At 38.6% G+C, this 22397-nt stretch overlaps 1 protein-coding gene across 2 annotated transcripts; it reads left to right on the forward strand.

The window, feature by feature from the left end:
- Positions 1-1516: 1516 nt before the first annotated feature.
- LOC139758671 (uncharacterized) lies at positions 1517-17214 on the forward strand. Of its 2 annotated transcripts, none has more exons than XM_071680255.1 (5): positions 1517-1947; positions 2831-2990; positions 3712-3907; positions 4127-4224; positions 14882-17214. In XM_071680255.1, exons 1-5 carry the CDS (start codon positions 1707-1709, stop codon positions 15003-15005), a joined length of 819 nt encoding a protein of 272 aa, XP_071536356.1. In that variant the 5' UTR covers positions 1517-1706; the 3' UTR covers positions 15006-17214. The 2 variants fall into 2 exon arrangements, with proteins under 2 accessions (XP_071536356.1, XP_071536355.1); XM_071680254.1 differs by lacking the exon at positions 14882-17214 and adding an exon at positions 8081-9144.
- Positions 17215-22397: the final 5183 nt, after the last annotated feature.

Genomic DNA, 22397 nt, shown 5'->3' on the forward strand with positions numbered 1-22397 from the left:
TATGAAATGTTTATATAAATCCATCATGTAATAAAAATGTTAATACTTAAACCCTGACACATTATTTAAGTGAACTGTAACTCTAGAAATTAAAACATTAGGAACCTTGTAACAAGACACTCTGGTAGAAGACAACTGGATTAAGAGTCTCTGCTCATTATATGAACTTAATGGATAAAACATCACGGGGTTGACCTTCAGACTTACTTCAAGATGACAAGTGTTGTGGATCAATCGTTCCTGCAGCTTTGGGGCTGCACTCCATCAAGGAACAGGGAAATGATGACTCCTTGACAATGATAAAGCTCCATGAAAGATGATATCTCACTTACATAGACTTATTTCATGCCCCATGAGTCCCTTCTATCCTTATGCAGCAATCATGCAGTTATGTCCATTGGTCAGGACCACAGTCATAAAGCTTCGTGATATATATGGATATATGGTTGCGAGGCATTGGGATATGGATAGGGTTGTGTGGAGGAGGGTGGATGTGCTGGAAATGAAATGTTTCAGGACAATATGTGGTGTGAGGCAGTTTCATCGTGTAAGTAATGAAAGGGTAAGAGAGATGTGTGGTAGTAAAAAGAGTGTGGTTGAGAGAGCAGAAGAGGGTGTGTTGAAATGGTTTGGTCACATTTAGAGAATGAGTGAAGAATGATTGACAAAGAGGATATATGTGTCGGAGGTGGAGGGAACAAGAAGTGGGAGACCAAATTGGAGGTGGAAAGATGGAGTGAAAAAGATTTTGTGTAATCGGGGCCTGAACATGCAGGAGGGTGAAAGGAGGGCAAGGAATAGAGTGAATTGGATCGATGTGGTATACCGGGGTTGACGTGCTGTCAGTGGATTGAATCAGGGCATGTGAAGCGTCTGGGGTAAACCATGGAAAGCTGTGTAGGTATGTATATTTGCGTGTGTGGACGTGTATGTATATACATGTGTATGGGGGTGGGTTGGGCCATTTCTTTCGTCTGTTTCCTTGCGCTACCTCGCAAACGCGGGAGACAGCGGCAAAAAAAAAAAAAAAAAAATATATATAATCATATGCACATATTCATACTTGCTGCTTTCATCCATTTACGTTGCTACTCCGCCACACAGGAAATAGCATCCCCCCCACCCCCTTAAGTGAGGTAGCACCAAGAAGACAAAAAGGCCAAATTCTTTCACTCATTCTAGCTGTCATGTGTAATGCACCGAAACCACAGCTCCCTATCGACATCCAGACTGTGTACATTCTCTTACATATATATCAAACCTTTCATTCTATCTGTGAATATATAGATAATTTCAAGCGGTATATGATTGGTGTATTTATAAGCTAATGTAAACATTCAATGTTTATATTTGTGGATCTGAATGTATATTGATTCTTTTAAAGATTATTAATTCAATTGTTATATGATGTAGGTAAAGTTTTTATATCAATTTTCATTGTAAATGTAATACAATGTATAATAAAATACTTAACGAAGTATGATCCGAAAACAATGAAAAATTTCCTTGTATGTCATTTTAACTTTACCCTAATAGCACGTTCCATGTTTATCTGTATTTGTTATTGTAAAACCGCTTCCTCGTTTGAGGCACGTGTTGCTAAACAGAAGTTACCAAAGGTGTCTAAAGGTTAACAGAAAGAAGGTGGATGTCAGTGATAACTGGAAAAACCACAAAGAATATTTTCACGTCATAGATATCTTGAAATGTCAGACTCTAGCAGTTCTGAGGATGAAGACCGCTCTCGCTTCCGAGAAGTTTGTGACCCAAGCTTTTCGATTGTGTTTGACAGAAATATCATCAGTAAAAATGAGGGAGACAGTCTCCAGCACTGCGGCACCACAAATACTGAAGCAAACCAGGTCAAGGATTATCAAGAACAAGAAACAAGAGAATCGTTTTTACTCATGAGTAAAATCAAGGAATCTATCTCTCGGAATACTGTTGGTAGGTTATTGTTGACCCCATAGGAAAGAGTAGGGGATACCATTGTTGTTGACATGTTTTGATTTTAACATGAAAAATGAAGGCAAACGTTTTCTTTCAGGGGAGGTTAGAGTAGGTTTTCTTATGTTCTGTTCATTGCTACAATCATGATGTACTTTTGCCTCATTAATTAATCAGTTAAATCAGTAACTTCTCATGGCAGTTCATATGATGTGGGAATTTAGGAAATCGTGAGTACTGTTTAGATTATGAAATTTCATAATCAACATATGGAAAAAATAACTATGTTATACCGGTATGGGTAATTGTAACTATTATATTTATTGGTATCATTAGTAAAGCTTTTGCATGATAAGAATTTGGTAATGGATGGCAGGGCAATAAGATTTATGTGTGAATATGTACTTAAAGGATGTGCATTTCTTTACTGATTTAATGTATAGTCAGAAAACTGATAGTAACATATGCACAAGTGTTCTAATTGATAGAATCATATAATTTTCACTGAGAAAAGTAATTAATCATGTCCTTCCTTCTTTTATTAGAGTTATGAATCAGTTTATGATACTGTGTTTGCCATTAAGTCAGGAAACTGAAAATATGCTGTTGATCCTGGCCCATACATTCTGAGATATTTAAAGGAGGGATTGATACTGGAATATAGACTATTTGTCGTCTTATGGCACTTAAAACATCATTAAAGGCAGTCTTTGAAGATAAGAGAGAATTGCTAGAACTAACATATTTAATGATTGACCATATTGATGTGTAATTTTCATAAGACGTCAATTAATATGATAAGTAAAGTTGCAGGGAATGCATTGTATCTTCTGTGATTGTAAAAAGTATAAATAATTGTGTAGTAATATAGTCCTACTAACAGTTGCAGGAGAATGTATGAATGGTTGGAAGGTGGACAAAAAACGATCATCTCTTGGCACTGTAGGCCATTGCACACGGAGGAATAAGACACTCCCTGGCATTGATGCTCCTTCACCACTTTCTGCATACTTAGCTAAGCAGCTGACTGGATTGTTAGAAAAGTGAGTTTTACATGAAACTAGTGGATCTATGGATAACAGATTATTAGATAAGTATTTCAGTAGAGTTTAGCTCATGACTATTTATGCTGAATGTTATGTGCAGTGTTGGTATTGACATTGCTGTTCATCAGACCTTAAGTAATTTGGCTTATTGTAAACCATTGATAGCTTTGTGCCTTTGAACAAAAGATGCTTTTCGCTGGCTTAATATCTATCTGTAAGTGCTACTGATTGCCTTGTCAGATAATTTTTCTTTTAATTAGAAAATAAGGGTGGTATCTATTCTACATTTTGTTTTTGAATTTGTGATTTCTCCTTTGAAACTATTCCTTAGTAGTGGAAATAATTTGGAATATCAAGGAAAAAAGCATTTTCTGGAAACCTCACCTATAGTTTATGAAAATGATGGTTGTGATAGACATGTTCAGTTGGCCAAGAGGTTTCCAGATCTTCTGTAAAAAGCTTAAGAGACTCTTCAAAAAAAGGAGGAAACATTCAGGCTTGATTTGAAACCAGGGAACAGTGGAATTACATTAAAAATAGTGAAAAAGGAATAAAGTGTAACACAAATGAGTATGTGATAATAGGCTGCAAAAATAGAAGGTAGATTTTGTCAAATTATTCATAATAGACTGGAGAGTGTATTAACTAACAGTAAATGTGATTAGTATATCTATGATTCTGCTTGTTTTGATGAAGTAAATATTCGTCTTTATTACAGGAGCATAGGAATAACTGTAAATCCTGATGACATTTCTGATAATCCTGCTTGTAGAGATGAAACAAGAAAGCCATCAATATGTTTATTAAAAGATTTTAGTTTTGAAAATATTACCAAACAAGGAACTGAAGGTGCTTATCAGAAGAGGAGGAAGGTGAAGCAGAAAAAATTCAGCTACTTTGACAGTTCAGATGAGGTAACTGATACTCTAATCTTTATTTCAGTAAACAAATATTTGATATCCTTTGTTTGTGTAAAAGATTTTTTTGTCACATCTGCAGAATTGAGGTACTGTGACCTGTTATGAATGAAGTGATTTAGGATACAAAATTATGATATACACTGCATACCTGAATGTAATATTTTAGTCTTCCTTGAAATATGTTTGAGTGAAAGGATTTTAAAACATTTTCAGGATGACGTTGTGTCAAATTGCCGCATTTTGGCTCTCTCTCCACAGTCAATTCTTGATAAATCTGATGACTATCCATGGCCTCATCCCAAAAATATCAGGTAATATATAAATACATGTGTTTCTTGCAAACTTTTCTCATGTATGGCCTATCATTTTTACCAGTTTTTTATTAGAAAATATCCATTTCCCTTATTCTTGTACCTAGTTCATATTTAGATGGATTATCATTACTAACCATGGGGCATTCCAGTTACTTTGCTGTTTAATTTATTTTGCTTTTATATACATATTTATTTATTTATTGATCATAAGTGATTGCTGTTTCCTGCATCAGGGAGGTAGCACCAGGAAATCCTCCCCTCTCATTTTTTTTCAATTTTCCAAAAAAAAGGAACAGAGAAGGGGGCCAGGTGAAGATATTCCCTCAAAGGCCCAGTCCTCTGTTCTTAACGCTACCTCGCTAACGTGGGAAATGGCGAATAGTTTGAAAAAAAAATATTATATATATATTATCCCTGGGGATAGGGGAGAAGGAATGCTTCCCACGTCTTCCCTGCGTGTTGTAGAAGGCGACTAAAAGGGGAGGGAGGGGGAGCTGGAAATCCTTCCCTCTTGTGTTTTTTTTAGCTTTCCAAAAGAGGAACAGAGAAGGGGGCCAAGTGAGGGTATTCCTCAAAGGCTCGGTCCTGTGTTCTTAACGCTACCTCCCTAACACGGGAAATGGCAGATAGTATGAAAAAAAACCTCATCTTTACTTGCCGTCATCCATTCCTGGCACTACCCCGCTCCACAGGAAACAGCATTGCTACCTTCTGCTTTAGCGAGTTAGCACCAGGAAAACAGACAAAAAAAGGGCATGTTTGTCCACACTCAGTCTCTAGCTGCCATGTGCAATGCATCGAAACCACAGCCTTCCATCCACTTCCACATATTTATATTTATATTTTATTTATTTATTTTGCTTTGTCGCTGTCTCCCGCGTTTGCTAGGTAGCGCAAGGAAACAGACGAAAGAGATGGCCCAACCCACCCCCATACACATGTATCTACACACACGTCCACACACGCAAATATACATACCTATACATCTCATTGTACACATATATATATATACACACAGACACATACATATATACCCATGCACACAATTCACACTGTCTGCCTTTATTCATTCCCATCGCCACCTCACCACACATGGAAAACCATCCCCCTCCCCCCTCATGTGTGCGAGGTAGTGCTAGGAAAAGACAACAAAGGCCTCATTCGTTCACACTCAGTCTCTAGCTGTCATGCAATAATGCCCGAAACCACAGCTCCCTTTCCACATCCAGGCCCCACACAACTTTCCATGGTTTACCCCAGACGCTTCACATGCCATGATTCAATCCACTGACAGCATGTCAACCCCGGTATACCGCATCAATCCAATTCACTCTATTCCTTGCCCGCCTTTCACCCTCCTGCATGTTCAGTCCCTGATCACTCAAAATCTTTTTCACTCCATCTTTCCACCTCCAATTTGGTCTCCCACTTCTCCTCGTTCCCTCCACCTGCGACACATATATCCTCTTGGTCAATCTTTCCTCACTCATTCTCTCCATGTGCCCAAACCATTTCAAAACACCCTCTTCTGCTCTCTCAAGCACGCTCTTTTTATTTCCACGCATCTCTCTTACCCTTACATTACTTACTCGATCAAACCACCTCACACCACACATTGTCCTCAAACATCTCATTTCCAGCACATTCACCCTCCTGCGCACAACTCTATCCATAGCTGACGCCTCGCAACCATACAACATTGTTGGAACTACTATTCCTTCAAACATACCCATTTTTGCTTTCCGAGATAATGTTCTCATCTGCCACACATTCTTCAGGGCTCCCAGGATTTTCGCCCCCTCCCCCACCCTATGATCCACTTCCGCTTCCATGGTTCCATCCGCTGCCAGATCGTCTGTTTCCTTGCGCTACCTCGCAAACGCGGGAGACAGCGATAAAGCAAAAAAAAAAAAAAAAAAAAAAGTTCCATACAAGTGGTGATTGTCATTAATTAGTTAAAGATTCTTTACATTATTGATTTAAGTTTGCATTTTTATGAAATTTCAAATACCAAATGTGAAAATGATTTCAATATGGTTATGCAGATGAGGTAAATGAAAGAAATTTTATTTTGAAATGATATAAGCCATTCTTAGTGGCCTTAACTACCTCACTTATTGGAAATAATCATAGAAATGCTTGGATTTATGAGAAACTTTCATCAGAAGTATATATTGATTTACTGTACACTGTCCTAATCTGCAGCTTTTCAGCCAAAAACAAAGAAAAATAGAAAAAAATTAGTACTTTGCATTGTGCACTCCTTGTTTAGGTTTTGAGCTAGAGTAATATTTTTTAATAAAATGCAACTATAATACCTAAGTATTAAATTTGATGAAGAGGTGTATTCATAATGCAGAGTCTCAGCATGAAATGAATTATTTTATATGATGTGGAATAAGAAAAATCTCTGGAAAATGTTTAAATGCATGAAGAGGAAGTTGCATTAGATTATGAATTGTAATATGGCGATGGGAATGAATAAAGGCAGCAAGTATGAATTATGTACTTGTGTATATATGTATATGTAAGTGTATGTATGTATATGTATATATGTTGAAATGTATTGGTATGTATATGTGTGTGTGAGTGGATGTGTATGTGGGTGGGTTGGGCCATTCTTTTGTCTGTGTCCTTGCTCTACCTCGCTAACGTGGGAGACAGCGACAAAGCATAATAGATATAAATAAATAAATGATATGATCATAATGAAATAGATAGGTGTAGAAAGTTTATTCTGTGGTTTGGCACTTGTTTTCCTTCTAAAGATTTGTGTGCTTTATGGTACACAGTAGCATGAGCTACATAGGTTTCTTCATAGCTCAGGATTTCCACAAAAATAGCTTCAAAAAATTAGATTCAGACAATGGGTGCAGCTTGCACAGTATGGTAAAAGACATAGGGAGGGATTTAAATTGAGTGTGTTTGAATATTCAGATGTTATAAGATTAAATAAACGTAGGAGATATTAAGGGAAGAATAAAACAGTTATTAGCATTTTCTTACTAATTTTTTGTCCGCCAGAGGTGTTTAAGACCTTTATCCCTTTCACTGTGGTAGTCTTAATATCCGCTGTACAGTATGCATGTCAGGTGATCTCAAATTATATAAAAAAAATCCTCATAAGTTCTTTGTTATTATTAACAAGTACATAATTTCTAAATAGAATGATGTACAACTCATCTTGGTGAAGCACTAATTACATGCTGTGAGCCCTTTCATTTATTCTGCTCTGCAGCCAGGTGTATGAGTTATACCAGAATTACTTTCAGCCATATGTAGTGAGATGTGTAGTATTTTGGAAATGATTTTGTTGCAGACAAATATGGTTACTAAGGGTTTTCATCAATACTTATTATCATGTAAGACTGTCATAGCTTCTCAAATTATTTCATAATGTGAGAGTACAGATCTTGTAGAGGCTTCCTTGACATTTTCACTTGTACTGACTAGTGTATCAAAAAAATTTAAACGTGCCACTAGTAGCAATACTCGAGAAACCACTATAAGCATTAATGGCTGTATATTTTGCCTTGAGGCTAAAGCGAGCGATTTAAGAATTTTTAATGTATATGCCTTATCTGTAATGAAATGAAAAGATTACTTGTAAATTAGCATACCAGGGTGTGTGATCTGGCCACAGTGAATGGGTTAAGCAGTGTTGCAAAATTTTTAGTTCATGATTTTTATGCTTTTACCCATTAGGTTTGTATCACATTTTTTTTTTAATAGTTGAGTGTAATAATTAGGTGCTTTGGGAATTATGGATGTCTTTTTTGTAGTTTTACTCCAAATATCATTGTACGATGGTGTAATAATTTTGTACACATCCTTGATACATGCATAACTTCAGGTACTTGGAAAGGTATAAAGTCAAAGACAGAGGAGCCAATGGGTCAGTTTTGGCAGTGGCTTGTAATGAGACATGCACGACAACAGCGAGGACTTCAGCTGATTGTATAAGCCAGGAAATAAATGGAATTCAGGATTGTATGATGAAGGGGAGACATGAGATCAGGAATGATTATAAGCACGTAGAAAACATTGAAGATATGAATGGTATAAACTGTTTAGTGCATAAGTCCAAAGAATATCCATATGGTAAGAAAAAGATGAAGAAAAAAGATACCACAGGCTCCAAGATAAGCATTGAAGTTCATAGTGAGAATGTGTCACACAAAGCACAAACAGGGTCTAAAGAGGGTATTAACATAGTTATAAAGAAAAGAAAGCAGTCAAGAAAGAGAGGCAAGAAAAGAAAAAATTCAGAAAATATCATAAGTGAAAAAGATAGACAAACTAGTATTTGACAAAGTTTGTGTGTGAATAGAAGTTATTGAAGGGCATTTTCCACCTTCTATACCCAATTTAGTGGCAAGAAGAGGTTTTACAAATGTACCATCATCCTGTTTTAATATTTTTATTTTTTGTACTAGGATGAAAGTTGCATAAAAAACAAAAATGTGCTCATACCCATGGATGTGCAGAAATATATGCTTTCCACTTTTGTTAATACTGCCTCCAGATGGTATGAATTTTTTTTAGTATTTGCAGTTTCACATCTAATCTGCCCTCTGTAAATCACCATCTTTGTACTTTTTCATGTGGTTATAGCTGAAATCCAGCTGTCCAAGGATCAGTCTCCAACTATAACCCTTACCACTGATTTTTCTCCAGTGGCTGTGTGCCTGCTGCATTACAAAATCATATATTTTAAGACTCTTGAATTTTGAGATATCCAGCTTTGTTACCATCTGTATATTTCAAGCCTTTTGAATTTTGAGATATCAGCTTTGATACCATCTATCTAAAAATTTTTGTACTCCCTAAAATTTCAGTTTTGTGCAGAGGCTTGTTTAAGATAGAACTTCTCTGTGCAGCTTTCTTAGTGGGATTTCCACACTGATTTTGCACAGTGTGCAAAAGCCAATAAATTTTTTTTTTTTTTTTTTTTTTTTATACTTTGTCGCTGTCTCCCGCGTTTGCGAGGTAGCGCAAGGAAACAGACGAAAGAAATGGCCCCCCCCCCCCCATACACATGTACATACACACGTCCACACACGCAAATATACATACCTACACAGCTTTCCATGGTTTACCCCAGACGCTTCACATGCCTTGCTTCAATCCACTGACAGCACGTCAACCCCTGTATACCACATGACTCCAATTCACTCTATTTCTTGCCCTCCTTTCACCCTCCTGCATGTTCAGGCCCCGATCACACAAAATCTTTTTCACTCCATCTTTCCACCTCCAATTTGGTCTCCCTCTTCTCCTCGTTCCCTCCACCTCCGACACATATATCCTCTTGGTCAATCTCTCCTCACTCATTCTCTCCATGTGCCCAAACCATTTCAAAACACCCTCTTCTGCTCTCTCAACCACGCTCTTTTTATTTCCACACATCTCTCTTACCCTTACGTTACTTACTCGCTCAAACCACCTCACACCACACATTGTCCTCAAACCTCTCATTTCCAGCACATCCATCCTCCTGCGCACATCTCTATCCATAGCCCACGCCTCGCAGCCATACAGCATTGTTGGTACCACTATTCCCTCAAACATACCCATTTTTGCTTTCCGAGATAATGTTCTCGACTTCCACACATTTTTCAAGGCTCCCAAAATTTTCGCCCCCTCCCCCACCCTATGATCCACTTCCGCTTCCATGGTTCCATCCGCTGACAGATCCACTCCCAGATATCTAAAACACTTCACTTCCTCCAGTTTTTCTCCATTCAAACTCACCTCCCAATTGACTTGACCCTCACCCCTACTGTACCTAATAACCTTGCTCTTATTCACATTTACTCTCAACTTTCTTCTTCCACACACTTTACCAAACTCAGTCACCAGCTTCTGCAGTTTCTCACATGAATCAGCCACCAGCGCTGTATCATCAGCGAACAACAATTGACTCACTTCCCAAGCTCTCTCATCCCCAACAGACTTCATACTTGCCCCTCTTTCCAGGACTCTTGCATTTACCTCCTTTACAACCCCATCCATAAACAAATTAAACAACCATGGAGACATCACACACCCCTGCCGCAAACCTACATTCACTGAGAACCAATCACTTTCCTCTCTTCCTACACGTACACATGCCTTACATCCTCGATAAAAACTTTTCACTGCTTCTAACAACTTGCCTCCCACACCATATATTCTTAATACCTTCCACAGAGCATCTCTATCAACTCTATCATATGCCTTCTCCAGATCCATAAATGCTACATACAAATCCCTTTGCTTTTCTAAGTATTTCTCACATACATTCTTCAAAGCAAACACCTGATCCACACATCCTCTACCACTTCTGAAACCGCACTGCTCTTCCCCAATCTGATGCTCTGTACATGCCTTCACCCTCTCAATCAATACCCTCCCATATAATTTACCAGGAATACTCAACAAACTTATACCTCTGTAATTTGAGCACTCACTCTTATCCCCTTTGCCTTTGTACAATGGCACTATGCACGCATTCCGCCAATCCTCAGGCACCTCACCATGAGTCATACATACATTAAATAACCTTACCAACCAGTCAACAATACAGTCACCCCCTTTCTTAATAAATTCCACTGCAATACCATCCAAACCTGCAGCCTTGCCGGCTTTCATCTTCCGCAAAGCTTTTACTACCTCTTCTCTGTTTACCAAATCATTTTCCCTAACCCTCTCACTTTGCACACCACCTCGACCAAAACACCCTATATCTGCCACTCTGTCATCAGACACATTCAACAAACCTTCAAAATACTCATTCCATCTCCTTCTCACATCACCGCTACTTGTTATCACCTCCCCATTTACGCCCTTCACTGAAGTTCCCATTTGCTCCCTTGTCTTACGCACCCTATTTACCTCCTTCCAGAACATCTTTTTATTCTCCCTAAAATTTACTGATAGTCTCTCACCCCAACTCTCATTTGCCCTTTTTTTCACCTCTTGCACCTTTCTCTTGACCTCCTGTCTCTTTCTTTTATACTTCTCCCACTCAATTGCATTTTTTCCCTGCAAAAATCGTCCAAATGCCTCTCTCTTCTCTTTCACTAATACTCTTACTTCTTCATCCCACCACACACTACCCTTTCTAAACAGCCCACCTCCCACTCTTCTCATGCCACAAGCATCTTTTGCGCAATCCATCACTGATTCCCTAAATACATCCCATTCCTCCCCGACTCCCCTTACTTCCATTGTTCTCACCTTTTTCCATTCTGTACACAGTCTCTCCTGGTACTTCCCCACACAGGTCTCCTTCCCAAGCTCACTTACTCTCACCACCTTCTTCACCCCAACATTCACTCCTCTTTTCTGAAAACCCATACTAATCTTCACCTTAGCCTCCACAAGATAATGATCAGACATCCCTCCAGTTGCACCTCTCAGCACATTAACATCCAAAAGTCTCTCTTTCGCACGCCTGTCAATTAACACGTAATCCAATAACGCTCTCTGGCCATCTCTCCTACTTACATAAGTATACTTATGTATATCTCGCTTTTTAAACCAGGTATTCCCAATCATCAGTCCTTTTTCAGCACATAAATCTACAAGCTCTTCACCATTTCCATTTACAACACTGAACACCCCATGCATACCAATTATTCCCTCAACTGCCACATTACTCACCTTTGCATTCAAATCACCCATCACTATAACCCGGTCTCGTGCATCAAAACCGCTAACACACTCATTTAGCTGCTCCCAAAACACTTGCCTCTCATGATCTTTCTTCTCATGCCCAGGTGCATATGCACCAATAAATACTTAAGTGAATACTCACCTTACATTTATTTGTACTGTAGCTTTTAATATTCACTGTATTGAACTGTCGTTGTCCATAGGTAACCTTGTTCGCCCCCATAGATTTCAAAGGCGATACATGGTTAAGGTTTATTGTGGATACAAGCATATGGCGCTCTCTTGATGAGATCATCATACATTAGGTTGCTGAGACTAGTGTTTCTAATGATGTGAGAACCACCAATCCACTTCAGTATGCCTGAGGCTATCTTCAGAAAAGGATGTTCTTACTTAATTCCTTGTGGCTGCCATGTCATTTTGGGAATTTTGCTTCAGGGCTCAGTATTTCTTCCTCACGATGGATGGTTTTTACTTTTCTATGTAGAAGAAAGCTAAAAACCTTGCCTAGAAGCAAGGAAATATGGGTATGCATGAGATTTTTGGGTGCACAGTGCTGAGAATACATGATCAGGCACTGCTTGTCAGTACTCAACCCCCCATGACAACTTCATTCCACCTCGAAGACGTATCCCTGGTCACCCAAAGAGGACTTCTAGGTCTACAGATAACCTCCTAAGAAAAGGAGCATCAAAGCAACCCTGTATTTCAGCAGCTGAACTTAAGAAAAGCCATCGAAAACTTCTTGTAAACTTCTCTCAAAGAACCATCCAGCATTGCCTGCAAAAGAATCTTTCACGTTCCCTCCCGCAAACTAGCTGCCAAAGCTGCCAAACCCATGCTTGCGAGGAAATGAAATGCAAATGACTTGCATTTGCAAAGAAATAGAATGTCTGGAATGAGCAACAGTAGAACAAGGGGATTTATTATATACCACAAGGTGATATTTTCTGATATAATTTTCTTCAAGAGTATTCAGTTGAAGCAAGGGAGAGTGAGGAGGCTGGTGGGTGCCATGGCTCTTATTTCACAGTGATGACAATGAAATACCTAGACAGTGTGATGAATTGGGGTTGCTTTAGTGGTGCAATGGAAACATTATTACTAAAATGTAAGCATTTGAAAATATATTGGGGTGGACAAGGTATTTTGTGGACATGTAAGAGCACAGCACACACATACCTTCCCATATTGATGATTTTATAACTTAGTTTGCCCACATTATTAGGGGCATATCAGTTTGTTGCACTCTTTGCATCTACAATAAAAGTACCTCTGATTCTGTGTTTCATATATTTTCCCTTAGTTCCTTGAACTTTGGACAACTTAACAGTTTAGCTTCCGTATTTGAGGACTTGCCTTTTACACATTTTTGTATTGAAATTCGCAATGCTAGGTATATCAGGTTTCACATGCAGAAATTGACTTCGTTCTAATTCAGATGATTCTGATGGAGTTGAGGCTTTCTTGTTCTTTCATTAGTTCTAATTCAGATGATTCTGATGGAGTTGAGACTTTCATGTTCTCTCATTAATAATCTGGAACAACTATGGAACAACTAATCAAATACCCGCTGTGAATCCCTGAATGATATGTTGTGTGAAAGAATTGACAAGGTGCATGGGTTAAAGTCTTTTAGTGTGGTATTGTATGGTCATATAGAAAGTATAGTAGGTGATAAGTTGGGAAAGAAAATATGCAGTAATATAGCTGAAGATGTAGGGAGAGAACGTTATCTCGGAGAACAGAAATAGGTATGTTTGAAGGAATATTAGTTCCAACAATGTTATATGGTTGCGAGGCATGGGCTGTAGATAGGGTTGTATGGAGGAGGGTTGATGTATTGGAAATGAATTGTTTGAGGTCAGTATGTGGCGTGAGGTGGTTTGATCGAGTAAGTAATGCAAGGGTAAAAGAGATGTGTGGAAATAAAAAGAGTATGGTTGAGAGAGCAGAAGAGGGTGTGTTGAAATGGTTTGGACATATGGATAGAATGAGTGAGGAAGGATCGACAAAGAGGATATTTGTATTGGGTGGAGGGAACAAGGAGAAGCAGACCAAATTGGAGGTGGGATGGAGTGAAAAAGATTTTGAGCGATCAGGGCCTGAACATACAGGAGGGTGAGATGCATGCAAGGAATAGAGTGAATTGGAATGATGTGGTATTGACGTGCTGTCAATGGACTGAACCAGGGCATGTGAAACGTCTGGGATATACCATGGAAAGGTCTGTGGGGCCTGGATGTGGATAGGGAGCTGTGGTTTTGTTGCATTATGCATGACAGCTAGAGACTGAATGTAAATGAATGTGGTCTTTTTGTCTGTTTTCCTGGCACAGACACTGAATGTGAATGAATGTGGCCTTTTTGTCTGTTTTCCTGGCACTACTATCTTGCTGAAGCAGAGGGTAGTGATGCTGTTTCCTTTGGGACAGGTAGCGCCAGGAATGGATGAAGGCAAGCAAATATGAATATGTACATGTATATATATGTATGTGAATATGTACATTTGTATATATGTATGTGTATGTATATGTATATGTATATGTATGTATGTTTGTGTGTATGTTTATACACGTGTATATGAGTGGATGGGCCATTCTTCGTCTGTTTCTTGGCGCTACCTCACTGATGTGGGAAACAGCGATTAGGTTTAATAAAATAAAGAATTATATCATATGAGGATAGTAGATTGGTAGTAATTGGTCTGACTTAACATTATCAACTTTGTGTGCAGAGCTAAAAAAAATAAGTAGCACTTTTATTCGTGTGAAAGTTCATGCTACCTCTAGACATGCTGGGCTTGAGCTGAGCATGTGCCAGAGTTTATGAGTGATTGAGGCTTAATGTACACGATTTATAAATGGAATTGGGAATATAGTTGATTATAGTAGATATATCTTTATTATTTGTAACCTGTTGATCTTATACAGTACAGCATGTTCTCAGAAATTGTGTATAAATGTAATAAACCTTTTAATAACATTATTTTTCAGAATAGATGCAAAAGGTTTTGGACTGAAAGACACGCTAAACCTCGTATTTTGGCCATTATATTTGTACGGTGATTTCACTGAAAAATTTCGTCATATATATATATATATATATCATGCAGAATAAGCACTAGGGTATGTAAGTCATGTTTTTGCTAGTCACAGTAGTTTTAATGAGGGCAATAAGCCAAGTAGTCTTAAGTAGTAATGACCTGTTGGTCCTCAGGACAGTTTTTAGGAGACTTGAGTAAGAATATAGGTAGTAAACCATGAATTCACATACTTTTCTAAATTTTTTTGATAGTGTTTCATCAAAAAACTTGGGTAAGCACCTTACTGTGTCACTTTTAAAATCTAATTATTTTGTGAATAATTTCATCACAGATGCAGTTCATCCTGCAAAATAAGGATTTAGGATCTGTAGGTTGTATTTCTATTAGATATTAACTCTTTTAAGTAGAACAGGTAATGACTATGTATCTAATATCACAGACTCCCATTCTCTTTGGGAACTCCCTCATGGGAATGGCTATGGCAAAAGAGTTTATAACTGTTGATCTTCACTCCTGCTTCTTAGCCTTTAGTGTCTCACCCTCAAGAGGCCACTGGCAGAGGGCAACTCTTGTGCAGTCTTTTCAGAGGCTGTTAACTAATGTTCCTACTAACTACTTCTATTTAATGTTTCTGCCAAATGTTTGAATCTACTTCTTCTACCTAATGTTCCCAGCTAATGCCTCAACCTACTACTTTCCCCTATTGATTATAGATAATTACATAAACAAATAAGCAGATTACTACTCAATCTTTTAATTGGAAAAAAAATGTTTTTCAGCAAATCAGGTTTAAGGTTAAAGTGGTATTCTCCTTACTCACATGTTTTCCATATTTGAGAAAAAAAAGTAAAAAAAAATCTTGGGTCATCGGTTTTTTCTTTTTTATAATAATTATTTTCCTGCTTTGAAAGGGAAGAGAAACATGTTTAGGAGTAAGTCACGTAACATTCCTCTGCAACTTTAATTTTTGGTTTTTGGTCTGTTATCATATTAGTTTGTACTCTTCTTTTATAATCGTCAGAATCCATCAGGCAGTAGTTGGTGGGCAGCCAATGACTAGGGAAGTATATTACCAGTACTACCCACCTGAATATCAGTAGGGTTTGTGACACCGCCATAATAACCAGCACTTCAGTGTTTGTCAAGTTGCATTCCTCTGACCCAGGTAGCTGTCTTTTCTTTATGCCTCTCTCATATAGACTACTGGCATTCTGTCCACAAACACACAATCTTTCCTTGTCATATTTGACAGTGACTTAACTCACACAGCTTATTCTTCGTAACTCTAGATTTTCCTGCAGTGAGCACTGTCTGCTAGCCCTGCCTTTTGGCAGAACGTTAGGAGCAGTAGTTAGGAACATTTAGGCTGGAACATTAAGTAGAAGTAGTAAGTTGGAACATCATGCAGGAGCATTTGGTAGTAGTCAGTAGGAACATTAGGTAGGAGCCTCTACAAACACTATGCTTGAGTTGCCTCTGCCGGTGGACTGTTTAGGGTGAGGAACTAATGGCTAAGAAGCAGCACTGGGGTTCACTAGTTATGGAGACTATTGCCTTGGCCATCACCTTGATGGATTTCCAGTTGGAAACAAATATAAAGGAGATATAGATTGATAGACTGTTCAGAATTTTAGATTGTTACAACAGAAATGATTCAAACATTTCTTGGAGACTACATATATGCATCAGCATTTAGCATACCAAGCAGTGGAAAGTACTTTTTCAAATACTGATTCATAGAAAATTTTCTTTTTTGAGGGACTAGAGAAAACTATTTTTCTTACTTTAAGATCAGCCTACCCAAAAATGAAAAAATCTCTATAATAAGTGCATCTGTGGTATTAGATCTTCAGTATTGAATGATTTTCAGTTTTACTGAAACTCCTTTCATTGTATATTTTTTTTTGTTCAGGCCCAGTGAATCATGTGATACCTAGATATACAGTTAATGAATTGTACTTTTCTTGTTATGAACGACAAATCCATAGGGTTACTAAAACACTGCTCAAAATTGCTGATATTTGCTTCATATTAAAGTGGTTACAGGCAAATAACTAGACCATTAAACAAGCCATAGGCCCCTTGTAGTTATAAAAATGCGTAACAGTTGATCATACAAAATCACATCCCTAAAACTTTTTTTTGAACATGAGACAATACAAACACAGGATAGAAGATAACAGTAAGTGGTGTGAGGGTCGTGGAAAGAAAACATAAATTACAATTGCATTGGTCTCTTCAATATACATGATTAAATGTTACAAAATGATGTAAAAAAAAAAAGGAATACAGAATGAGCTTCAACGACACTATATTTCAAGTACATTAATCAAAAAACACTGAAAATTACACAAACCCTAAAAAGCCAATTATATAAATTTTTGCCCAAATTTTAAAAAGCAAAAGTACAAAATATTGAAATGCATTTTTAATCAAAAGTGAATTAAAATCTATATTTTAATTTGATTAAATGGATCGTTTCTCTGGTGCACTGTGGTTCCTTAAAATAATTTGGAAACAAAGAAAATAATAGCACACAAGTATAACCTAAAGCTACTGACAAGAGATCCAATGCAATGTAAGAAACGTTTGATGCCTCATCACTGAAAGTGTGGTTTAGATTTATATCTAGATATGCTTTAGTTCCCATGATAAGAAAACTTTGGTTATTAAACCTAAGAGCCATTTAAATCTTAACAGTACTTGTCTGAAAAAAAATCAAATTATATATACACAGTGTTAGTGGTTTTATCTGAAGGGGGCAATGCTTCGAGCAATAAGTTATCTTCTCACAAGATAGAATTATTGGCAGCGGAAAGAAAACTGTACAGTGTTATCAAGGGCCTTTTTGCCCCAAAGGAGTTCACCTTTCTCATTCCTGCATGGAACATAGTGTCAAAGCTGAAGCAGCTCCATGAATGAGGTCCCCAAGGTAATAGTGGGAAAGAATACTGGTCCCGTGTCTACTGCCTGTCATGCGATGTGACTAAAAAGGGTGGGAGCAGGAAACTGGAAATTCTTCCTTCCTCATACTTTCCAAAAGAAGGAAGAGGATGGGGCCAAGGAAGGAGTTTTCCTTGAAGGCTTAGGAATATGCTCCTGATTCTGCTTCTGACGATGATGGGAAATGGCAAGCAGGTATATATATATATATATATATATATATATATTATCCCTGTTGATAGGGGAGAAAGAATACTTCCCACGTATTCCCTGCGTGTCGTAGAAGGCGACTAAAAGGGGAGGGAGCGGGGGGCTGGAAATCCTCCCCTCTCGTTTTTTTTTTTAATTTTCCAAAAGAAGGAACAGAGAATTGGGCCAGGTGAGGGTATTCCCTCAAGGCCCAGTCCTCTGTTCTTAACGCTACCTCGCTAATGCGGGAAATGGCGAATAGTTTGAAAGAAAAAAGAAAGATATATATATATATATATATATATATATATATATATATATATATATGGTTTGTGAGGTGGTTTGATCGAGTAATGTAAGGGTAAGAGAGATGTGTGGAAATAAAAAGAGCGTGGTTGAGAGAGCAGAAGAGTGAGGAAAGATTGACCAAGAGGATATATGTGTCGGAGGTGAAGGGAACGAGGAGAAGTGGGAGACCAAATTGGAGGTGGAAAGATGGAGTGAAAAAGATTTTGTGTGATTGGGGCCTGAACATGCAGGAGGGTGAAAGGAGGGCAAGGAATAGAGTGAATTGGATTGATGTGGTATACTGGGGTTGACGTGCTGTCAGTGGATTGAATCAGGGCATGTGAAGCATCTGGGGTAAACCATGGAAAGTTGTGTGGGGCCTGGATGTGGAAAGGGAGCTGTGGTTTTGGGCATTATTGCATGACAGCCAGAGACTGAGTGTGAACGAATGGGGCCTTTGTTGTCTTTTCCTAGTGCTACCTCGCACACATGAGGGGGGAGGGGGATGGTATTCCATGTGTGGCGAGGTGGCGATGGGAATGAATAAAGGCAGACAATGTGAATTGTGTGCATGGGTATATATGTATGTGTCTGTGTGTGTATATATATGTGTACATTGAGATGTATAGGTATGTATATTTGCGTGTGTGGACGTGTATGGATATACATTGTGTATGGGGGTTGGTTGGGCCATTTCTTTCGTCTCTTTCCTTATATATATGTGTGTGTGTGTGTACCTGTGTAAATTATTTATATGTGCATGTGAGTAGATGTGGCCTTTCTATGTTTGTACCTGGTGCTGCCTTGCTGACATGGGAAATGGCAGTCAAGGGTATATAATATATTATCCCTGGGGATAGGGGAGAAAGAATACTTCCCACGTATTCCCTGCGTGTCATAGAAGGCGACTAAAACGGGAGGGAGCGGGGGCTGGAAATCCTCCCCTCATTTTTTTTTTCCCAAAAGAAGGAACAGAGAAGGGGGCCAGGTGAGGGTATTCCCTCAAAGGCCCAGTCCTCTGTTCTTAACGCTACCTCGTTAATGCGGGAAATGGTGAATAGTATGAAAGAAGGAAAAAGAAATATTTTCATACTATACTATTCGCTATTTCCCTCATTTGCGAGGTAGCGTTAAGAACAGAGGACTGGGCCTTTGAGGGAAATATCTTCACCTGGCCCCCTTCTCTGTTCCTTCTTTTGGGAAAAAAAAAAAGAGGGAGGATTTCCAGCCCCCCGCTCCCTTCCCTTTTAGTCACCTTCTACGACACGCAGGAAATACGTGGGAAGTATTCTTTCTCTCCCCCCCCCCCCCTTTTTTTTTTTCCCAAAGGAAGGAACAGAGAAGGGGGCTGGATGAGGATGTTTCCTCAGAGGCCCAGTCCTCTGTTCTTAACGCTACCTCGCTGACGCGGGAAATGGCGAATAGTATGAAAGAAAGATATATATATATTATATATATATATATATATATATATATATATATATATATATATATATATATATATATATTTTCTTCTCTTTCAAACTATTCGCCATTTCCCGCATTAGCGAGGTAGCGTTAAGAACAGAGGACTGGGCCTTTGAGGGAATACCCTCACCTGGCCCAATTCTCTGTTCCTTCTTTTGAAAAAAAAAAAAAAAAAAAAAAAAAAAAAAAAAAACCGAGAGGGGAGGATTTCCAGCCCCCCGCTCCCTCCCCTTTTAGTCGCCTTCTACGACACGCAGGGAATACGTGGGAAGTATTCTTAATCCCCTATCCCCAGGGATAATATATTTATATATATATATATATATATATATATATATATATATATATATATATATATATATATATATATATATATTGGTGCTAACAGACTCTATGTAATTAAGGTTACTCAACAAGTGGAAAGTCACCTTTGACAAAGTTGTACCATTAAGAGTACAGTTTTGTTAAAGAACTTATCACTCCAAACGAGTCTACATTTCCCTGCATATACACACACACACACACAGGGTCCCTGACGTATGAGTGCCTGACCTGTGGAAACCCATACTTATGAATGAGCCCCAAAAGACAGTATTTAAGTTCTGGTCTGACAAACAGTCAATTGTTCAATGTATGAACAGTGGAAATGCATCTTTTTTCATGGAGTGTTGCTTAATATGATGTTCTATCAACTATATTTACTTCAGAACGCATTATTTAATACTTTACTGTCAAAATGGTAGGAGCAATAGCTAGAAGTAAAACGTAGGAACATTGGGTAAGAGCATTAGGTAGAAGTCATAAGGAACATTAGGTAGGAGCCTCTACAAAAACTGTGGTAGACTTACCCTCTGCTAGTGGCCTGTTAAGGGTGAGGTTCTAAAGGCTAAGAAGTGGCACAGGTCTTCACTAGTTATGGAGACTGCATTGCCATGGTCACTCCCTTGAGGGAGTTCCAGAAGGGAACAGGTTTCAGAGATTATAGAGAATTTATTACTGTATGATATATGTACTTACCTTTATGGAATTCTTTATATTTTCTGTCTTATAAACACTGACTTGTGAAGAGGGTCCAGGAACCTAAACCATTTGTAACCCAGGAACCCTGTCTGTGTAAACATATATTTTTTGCACCATTTCTCGTATTAATGAGATTGTGCCAGTAAAACGAAGAAAAGGCCCCATTTGCTCTTATCCATCCTCTAACAGTCTTGTGCAATGCACTGAAACATAACCGTCAATCCACAACCAGTCAACACAGACCTTTATGGGGTTTTTCCTGGCTGTTTCATTTACTCTGGTTCAGTCCACTGACAGCATGTTGCCCTATGTATACCAGATGTATACTCAGATTCTTAATCACCCCATCCTTCTATCTCCAATTTTGTGTCCCTCTTCTCCTTGTTCCTTCCACTTATGACTCATATATCCTTTTTGTCAACCTCTCCTCATTAATTCTTCCCATAGCATTAGGAAAAGACAACGAAGGCCACATTTGTTCACACTGTCTCTAGTTGTCATGGGTAATGCACCAAAACCACACCTTCCTTTCCACATCCAGACCCCACAGACCTTTCCATGGTTTACCACAGATGCTTCACATGTCCTGGTTCAATCCACTGACAGCACGTCGACTTCGGTATACCACATCGTTGCAATTCACTCTATTCCTTGCACGCGTTTCACCCTCCTGTATGTTCAGGCCCTGATTGCTCAAAATCTTTTTCACTCCATCCTTCCATCTCCAATTTCGTCTCCCATTTCTTGTTCCCTCCACCTCTGACACATATATCCATTTTGTCAATCTTTCCTCACTTATTAACTCCATGTGGCCAAACTATTTCAATACACCCTCTTATGCTCCTTCAGCCATGCTCTTTTTATTACCACACACCTCTCTTACCCCTTTCATTACTTAATCAAACCACCTTATACCACATATTGTCCTCAAATATTTAATTTCCAACACATCCACCCTCCTCCGCACAACCTTATCTATATCCCATGCCTCGCAACCATATAATATTGTTGGAACCAATATTCCTTCAAACATACCCATTTTTACTCTCCGAGATAACATTCTCCCCTTCCACACATTCTTCACCGCTTCCAGGACCTTCAACCCCTCCCCAACCCTGTGACTCACTTCCGCTTCCATAGTTCCATCTGCTGGTAAGTCCACTCCCAGATATCTAAAACATTTCACTTCCTCCAGTTTTTCTCCATTCAAGCTGACCTCCCAGTTAACTTGTCCCTCAACGCTAGTGAACTTAATACCTTGCTCTCATTCACATTTACTCTCAACTTTCTTCTTTCACACACTTTACCAACCTCAGTCACCAACTTCTGCAGTTTCTCACCAGCGCTGTATTATCATCAGCGAACAACAACTGACTCACAGGTGTTCCAAAACTCCACTATTGTGGGCTACATTGAGTGAAAAGTCACCTTTGGACAGGCTGTATGACAGTCTGTTAATGAAAAGGAGTACAGTTTTTTTGAGGAATTTCTCACCCCAGAGAATTTACCATTTCCCCGCTATTGTAACTGGTGCCACCTTGAAGCTGCAGGAGTCCCTT

This window comes from Panulirus ornatus, chromosome 31, assembly GCF_036320965.1.
Source record: "Panulirus ornatus isolate Po-2019 chromosome 31, ASM3632096v1, whole genome shotgun sequence".
NCBI lineage: Eukaryota > Metazoa > Arthropoda > Malacostraca > Decapoda > Palinuridae > Panulirus > Panulirus ornatus.